At 42.3% G+C, this 8,179-nt stretch overlaps 1 protein-coding gene across 2 annotated transcripts; it reads right to left on the bottom strand.

The window, feature by feature from the left end:
- Positions 1–418: 418 nt before the first annotated feature.
- Positions 419–7,745, bottom strand: LOC309507540 (sperm-associated antigen 6-like). 2 transcript variants are annotated; one of them, XM_082181819.1, is made up of 10 exons: positions 7,533–7,744; positions 7,077–7,243; positions 5,772–5,955; positions 5,473–5,678; positions 4,031–4,204; positions 3,559–3,711; positions 2,774–2,965; positions 2,522–2,638; positions 2,270–2,415; positions 419–2,127 (listed from the first exon to the last, which is right to left on the bottom strand). In XM_082181819.1, exons 1-10 carry the CDS (start codon positions 7,651–7,653, stop codon positions 2,079–2,081), a joined length of 1,509 nt encoding a protein of 502 aa, XP_082037945.1. In that variant the 5' UTR covers positions 7,654–7,744; the 3' UTR covers positions 419–2,078. The 2 variants fall into 2 exon arrangements, with proteins under 2 accessions (XP_082037945.1, XP_082037944.1); XM_082181818.1 differs by lacking the exon at positions 419–2,127 and having other exon boundaries at positions 2,138–2,415; positions 7,533–7,745.
- Positions 7,746–8,179: the final 434 nt, after the last annotated feature.

Below are 8,179 nucleotides of genomic sequence, written 5' to 3'. Positions count from 1 at the left end.
ACGGAGAGGAAGATCCAGGAAGTGGGGCGGTTTCTCAGGACCTTCTGCAACGGCCACCAGAACTCCTGGAACCAGTTTCTGGGCTGGGCGGAGTATGCCCAAAATTCACTGTGGCAACCCACGACAGGCCTCACACCATTCCAGTGTGTTCTCGGATTCCAACCTCCTCTATTTCCCTGAGATGGTGAACAATCTGAGGTCCCCGCAGTGGATTACTGGTTCCGGGAGAGCGAGAGAGTCTGGGACGAAGCTCACCATCATCTGCAGAGGGCAGTTCGCAGATCCAAGACAGTCGCTGACTGGAGGAGGATTTCGGGTCCAGTCTATGTTCCAGGAGATAAGGTTTGGCTCTCCACTCACGATATTCGTCTGCGACTGCCCTCCAAAAAACTTAGTCCCAGGTTTGTTGGCACCTTTACCATCCTGGAACAGGTCAATCCCGTCACATACAAACTCCAGCTTCCACCACAATATAGAATTCATCCCACATTTCACGTCTCACTACTCAAACCCTTTCACGAACCTCTTGTTCCCTCCACAGAACCTGGCCACGAAGAGGAACCTCCTCCCCCCTTGATGCTGGAAGAAGGGTCCATCTACTCCGTTCGTGAAATCCTGCAGTCCCGACGTCGTGGTGGTCAGTTGGAATATCTCGTCGATTGGAGAGGAGAGATCATGGATCCCAAGAGTCGACATCCTAGATCCCACGCTCATGGAAGAGTTCCATTCCAGCCATCCTCAGTACCCTGGACCTCGTGGACGAGGAAGACCACCACGGCGCCGGAGACCTCGGCCCTCAGGAGCGGGGCCTGGGGAGGGGGGTAGTGTCACGGATTGGTCTCCGGCGCCGTGGTGGTCTTCCTCGTCCACGAGGTCCAGGGTACTGAGGATGGCTGGAATGGAACTCTTCCATGAGCGTGGGATCTAGGATGTCGACTCTTGGGATCCATGATCTCTCCTCTGGTCCGTATCCTTCCCAATTGACGAGATATTCCAACTGACCACCACGACGTCGGGACTGCAGGATTTCACGAACGGAGTAGATGGACCCTTCTTCCAGCATCAAGGGGGGAGGAGGTTCCTCTTCGTGGCCAGGTTCTGTGGAGGGAACAAGAGGTTCGTGAAAGGGTTTGAGTAGTGAGACGTGAAATGTGGGATGAATTCTATATTGTGGTGGAAGCTGGAGTTTGTATGTGACGGGATTGACCTGTTCCAGGATGGTAAAGGGGCCAACAAACCTGGGACTACGTTTTTTGGAGGGTAGTCGCAGACGAATATCGCGAGTGGAGATCCAAACCTTATCTCCTGGAACGTAGACTGGACCCGAAATCCTCCTCCGGTCAGCGACTGTCTTGGATCTGCGAACTGCCCTCTGCAGATGATGGTGAGCTTCGTCCCAGACTCTCTCGCTCTCCCTGAACCAGTTATCCACTGCGGGGACCTCAGATTGTTCACCATCTCAGGGAAATAGAGGAGGTTGGAATCCGAGAACACACTGGAATGGTGTGAGGCCTGTCGTGGGTTGCCGCAGTGAATTTTGGGCATACTCCGCCCAGCCCAGAAACTGGTTCCAGGAGTTCTGGTGGCCGTTGCAGAAGGTCCTGAGAAACCGCCCCACTTCCTGGATCTTCCTCTCCGTCTGGCCGTTGGTCTGACTGTCACACCTAGGAGCTTGAAAAACGATTTCCATACTCGGGAAATGAATTGGGGTCCCCTGTCCGATACAATGTCTTCTGGGATCCCATAATAGCGAAAGACATGATTGAAGAGAAGTTCGGCGGTTTCCAGGGCAGTGGGAAGACCTCTTAGTGGTAATAGTCTGCAGAACTTAGAGAATCGATCTACTATGACGAAGATGCAGGTGTTCCCATCCGATGAAGGTAAATCGGTCATGAAGTCAACTCCTAGGTGTGACCAGGGGCGGTTAGGAATTGGCAAGGGATGGAGCTTTCCTGCAGGTAGATGTCAGGGACTTTTGGACATTGCACACTCCTTACAGCCTAGATGTGATCATCGCCACTTTTCACTTTTTATTTTTCACAAGTTCACTTTTTAAAAAGTAAAACATCCATAGTGTTTCAGTTAAGAAGGTCCAGCAAGGTCTCAGAGTAACCAGGGGAATAATATCTGTGAAAGAAAGGAAGATCAGTGGAACACCAAAAACCATACAGAATATTCAATCTAAGGGTTTACAGCATTATAAAAGCATGTTTAGTGTAAAAACATTTTATCATGGTGCTGTTTATTATTCGCATAAATATTCATGAACCTGACAATCTCCTCAGGGTAGCAGCTGTTGATTGCATTGATATATTCCTGAATTGCAGAACCAGGTTCTGCTTTGATCTCCTGCACTTTCTTCAGACCACCGCTGGTAACAAGCAAGCGCCTTGCTTTACTGTCATGAGGAAGAACCTTTAAGATGGGGAGGAAATCGAAAAGCTCCTTAAACAGTTCTCAATGTCATTAACAAATGCAGCTTTCAGAAAATGTGTTAATGAAAACAGTAAGTTCCCGATACCTTACTGAACTGGCAGATGACATGTTCAAGAATGTTGCTGGGAGCTTCATAGAGAAGAGGCTCCAGTGCTGGTAGACAAGTGCACTTTTGAAGGATGCTCTCCAATGCCTCCTTGGCCTTTTTTGAGTATGTGAACAAAGCAAAGAAGAGGCAAGAGTTACTAAAAAATGAATGATATTGGTAAAAAATAAAAAAAATAAAAAAAAAATTTCACAAAAGTTCCTCCACAGTTACTAATGGACCATTGGTCACCTTGACCTGCAGGTCTTCAGAACTTTCAGTGTCCAAATAGAGTTTTAGGAGTTTAGGGAACACGTTGGCCACAGCAACAACTAGTGCATGTTCGGGTGTGTGTCGGCCAATCTGGCCAAACGCCCAAGCTGTGGCTGCTTTGAGGTGGTCGTCTTGCTCCTCTTCCAGACAGATAGACAACTGTGGCACTCCCTACAGGAGTGGAGAATCAAATGTGATCATAATCAGTATTATGAGAGAAATCCACTAATGTTCAAAAGTTTATGATCGGTACGATTTTTTTATATTTTTGAAAGAAGTCTCTTATGTTCACCAAGCATTTATTTGATCAAAAATACAGTGAAACATTAATATTGTGAAATATTAGTGCAATTTAAAATAACGGATTTCTATTTTAATATATTTTAAAATGTAATTTATTCATGTGATGGCAAAGCTGTATTTTCAGCATCATTACTGCAGTTTTCAGTGCCACATGATCATTCAGAAATCATTCTAATATGCTAATTTGCTGCTCAAGAAACAATTCTTCTTATTATGACAGTAACATGTTTGTGGAAACCATGAATTATTATTTGATGAATAGAAGATTCAAAAGAACAGCATCTACTTGAAATATATATTTTTGTAACAATGTAAAAGTCTTAACGGTCCCCTTTGATAAAAGTATTAATTTCTTTTTTCTTTTTCTTTTTTAAAATCTTACTGACCCCAAACTTTTGAACAGTATATGTAGTCAAATTTAAGTTTTACATTTAATCTTAAGGAAGGATGTTATAACTGACTTTAGATACAATAACAGCCATGGCTAAGATCTCGGAGTGTGCAGCCACATAGCCCAGCATCATGATCCCAGGCAGGCGAACATTCCCTTTGGCGTCCCCGAGGTAGTCAATCACAGCTGCTACGCCCCCCATATTCACTATTTTCTGAGACAGCTGAGTAGGAAACAAACAATGCACACAAGCAAACACACAAGTCAGTGTGACATAATGATACATAGTAAATAAAAGCAAAACCGTTTTGGGCAGGTGAAAAAAAAGTGGTGATGCAATGACTATGTGGTGACCAATTGTCTGTTTCCTGTGTTGCACTGGTGATAAATAACAGACCCACATTCTCCAAGGTTTACAGACTAGCTGCCTCACACCATATTATTTAAACAGGGGGTGTCAAAGAGCTGACAAAGTAGAGATTCCAAAGTTACCCAAGCATCTTGAAATCATTTAGTGGGTATGTTATGTATGTGGTACGTACTTCTGGGGTGTGTTTTGTGATTTCCCGAATAAGAGTGGCGACATTCTTCCGAACAAATTCATCAGGGTCCTTTAAGCAAACCAGCGCAGCGGGGAATATCTCGGCCTCCACCACCATCTCAGCTACGTCCACGGAATGCTTGGCGATTTGACTGAGAGCTGAAAAAACCTGCCTCTGTAAAGAGTAAAAATGTAGTCTACTGTCAAATTAAATCATTAGGGCTTTTCACACTGTGCTTAACCCTGGGGTTGGCGTTGTTCTAAACCCCAGTTTTAACACCAGGTAGAGGAAAGTTACCCACTTGCAATTAGAAGCGGGGTTAACACTGCTTTTTAGGGATATAAAACCCTGCTCTGGAGCCGGGATAGCACCAGTTTAACCCTGCATTGCGGTGCCCAAGCATGTAAAGTGTTAAATTGTGATTGAATGTTTATGGCTAGATAGTTAGCAACAGACAACCAATCAGATGCATCATATTCACAAGCTTTTGATGATCATATAAACAGTGCGTGTTGTAAACAGTAGTTTCAGCATTTGAGGGGAAAATGGAGTTATTGTTGGTGTATAAACTGGAATTAAGAAGAGTTATATTGAATTGATAGTCGGCAATGTATAATATGAGGTAGCACAACGCTAGTTATGTAAACAGGTTGTGTACCGACTCATCCAATCAATGTCACTGACACCACAAATGTGCAATTAAGAACATTAACATATGGTTTAGGAATGTAAAGTGTCAATCATCAGTTTATAAATGCCCAGGATTAATTGTTAACCCCGGCTAAAACATGAGTAGTGTGAAATGCGAAACAAGATAAGGATTCTAGGATTCTGTTTTTCCTGGGTTAAGAATTACCCAGGGTTAACTATTTCAAGTGTAAAAAGCCCTATTGAGTCTGCATGTCATTGATTTCAATATCTGTACACTCTTAAAAAAATAAAGAACCTTTATTGGCATTAATGGTTCCATGAGGAACCTTTAACATCCATAGAACCTTTCAATTAGACAAAAGGTTCTGTATAGTGGAAAAAGGTTCTTTAGATTATTAAAATATTCTCTGGTCACACTTTAGATTAGGGTCTAATTCTCACTATTAACTAACTATTAACTATGACTTTTGCTTCAGTAAACTCCTAATTACTGCTTATTAATAGTTAGCCTATAGGTAGTTGCTAAATTTAGGTTTTGGGTGATATTAAGTGATGTAGAATATGGTCATGCAGAACAAGGCATTAGTATGTGCTTTATAAGTACTAAAACACAGCCAATATCCAAGTAATATGCATGCTAATGAGGATCTTAACTAAAGTGTTACTTGTTCTTCACAATAAGATGGTTCTTTTAAAAAGATACTTTGAGGAACCCCAAATAGTTATTCTATGGCATTGCTGCGAAACCCCCCTTTCAGAACCTTTATTTTTAAGAGTGTAGACTGTTTCACCTTTAATTTGGCATCTGGGTTTAGGATCATCTGTGCTAGGTGGGCGATTGCCCCTGTGTCCGCCACGGTTTGAGCCAGCTCTGGGGAGTGCTTGGCTATGTCGCTCAAAGCGGAAGCAGCAGCCCTCTTCAGGGAAATTTCAGGCTCTTGGATGCATAACACAAGCAGAGGCACCACTCCGGCATCAACCACTGCCTGAGACAGCTCTGCACACCAGGAGTGAAGATGAACAAAAAAAGGAACATTGACAAATTGTAAGAAATAAATATAAAAGCAAACCCTTTTGGAAGCTAACTCACGTGCATTGGGCCTGGCAATGTAGCTAATTGCCCACGCCGCATCCTCTTTGACCCCAGGGTCAAACTCCTCCAAGGAGACCACAAGAGCGTCCAGTCCTCCACAGTCCACCACGGCCTGGGCCAGCTCAGGGGAGTGCTTAGCAACAGCCCGAAGAACGAATGCAGCTGCTTTCTTATAGAATCGCTGTGTCATTCATATCCCAGTAATCCAGAGGGAAAGGACAAAGCAATTGAACAATAAATACACTAGAATGTTCATGAATCACCAGCAAAACTGCCTTTAAAGGGATAGTTCACCCAAAAATGAAAATTCTGTCATAATTTACTCTCCCTGAAGTTGATCCAAACCTGTTAGAGTTTTTTTGTTCTGCTGAAAACAAAGAAGATATTTTGAAGAATATCGAAAACCAAACAGTTGATGGGCACCATTGACTTTCATATTATGGGGAAAAAAATACTATGGAAGTCAATGGTGCCTCACAACTGTTTGGTTACAAACATTCTTCAAAATATATTCTGAATGTTCTGATGCAATCTGACTTCTGACCTGAAATGCTGCTTGAATCATAATCATACACTGTTCGTTCGTAGGCCAGAGGAGAACTACATTAATCATTTTTTTAGAACAAAAATGAACCATCACTGAACTGACTTCAGCTGGACTATGACACTATTTTCTTCTAGATCTACTGTACAGCCGAAACAAACTTTGTTGCATTATTTTCCTATTATCACTGTAAAGCTGCTTTGAAAAAATCTCTATTGTAAAAAGCACTATATAAATAAAGGGGACTTGACTTGACTTTGTGTTCAGCAGAAGAAAGACATTTATACAGGTTTGGAACAACTTGAGGGTGAGTTTTCATTTCTTGGGTGAACTATCCCTTTAACAAACAGTAAGTCCATATATCACATTCTATACGATTCAATTAGATAAAAAATAACTTTGGTGGAGTGTATACTATACTCCTAATGAAGCCTCTCTGACAGTGTAACAGTAGTCTAACAGAAAGTTTTGGAGTAAAAGCTTTGGGTCACCACTTTTTAGTTTTTTTTTTTTTTTTTTGCTGGGTTATTATTTGCTTTGCCTTTATGCTTAGCACAACACATTTAAAAGCAAGTATTAAATGAGAATAGCGCAAAAATATATGAATTAAACTGGAAATTGCAAAAACATGGTTTCCCTGGCTGACATTGCCAAGTTTTTGCATTGTGCAAAAGCAAATTTAATCATGAAAGTCTGACGCCTTAAGGCAAACCTATTTATTTCAATGAAAGCTGAACGGCTCAACTAAAGAAACTCACGTTTTGCTCAGCCAGGGAGTGCACAAGCTGAGGAAGAATGTCTCCCTTTACTACAGCCTCAGCCAGGTCTTCGTTATAGTTGGCAAGCCTTCCGAGAGCCAGGGCTGCTGTCTGCTGAATAGTTGGGACTGCATCCAAAAGGAGAGGCCTCAAAAAGGACATTACACCTAAGCCAGAGAGAGTGAGCACATTTGTGCAGGGGAGAAAACAGGAGTGAAAAGACACTTAAGAGCAGATGAGGGGAGGATATACTTTCAAAGGTTCAAATCATATAATAAAATATATCTATAAAATGATGAGCTACTGTATGCGTTCCTTATTAGTTAAAAATGTAACTTGTTAACTATTTTGTAAGATATTTCACCCAGAAACATTCATTGTACTGTGCAGTGTTTTGGTGAAACATATTGATTTAGATCCTGTTTTTTTCACAAAATAAATATTTCAGACACTCACCAGCATTTTGAAGTGTTTCAGTATTGTGTGGTCTTGATGCAAGATCTGCTACAGTTTGCACAAATTGTGTTCTTGCCTTCTGGTACTGCTCAAACACTGCATAATAATAATAATAATTCATATTATTATAATAATCTCGTTTTACAACTTTGGGTTTGCTGATAGGGCAAATTACTGACAGTAGTTTAAGTTAAACATAGACCGGCATAATAAGACGAGTCAGTGCCAAAAATTATGTCAACAAACTGCGAAAGTAAGAAAAGTAAGAAACGTACTCGGTTACTAACGTAACCTCGGTTCTCTCTAGAAGAGGGAACGAGTACTTGCGTAAGATATCTTACGCTAGGGGAAAACCTCTTTTCCTCGAGATATTGAAGCCAAAAATTATCCTTAATTTTGCAATAATGTAAAACGCATTGCAGCAGCATGCAGACATGGGCGAGACAGCTCGCGCGCCCATTGGCTGCTCTGCGGCAACTGCACCAGCCTATCGATAGAGGCTCCTCATGACGTCAGAACCAATGAGGGCGCTTCGCGCCCATTACGTCATGTCCCGCCGAAATCGGGTGGGGCCAGGGCTATAAATACGGCCCAGAGCGGCTGGTTTGGTCAGTTTTTCATCGCTGAAGCGAATCAGAACATGACGC

This window comes from Leuciscus leuciscus (assembly GCF_965113295.1).
Source record: "Leuciscus leuciscus genome assembly, chromosome: 10".
In the NCBI taxonomy this organism is placed as follows: Eukaryota; Metazoa; Chordata; class Actinopteri; order Cypriniformes; family Leuciscidae; genus Leuciscus; species Leuciscus leuciscus.
This window is presented reverse-complemented; position numbering and strand designations above follow the sequence as displayed.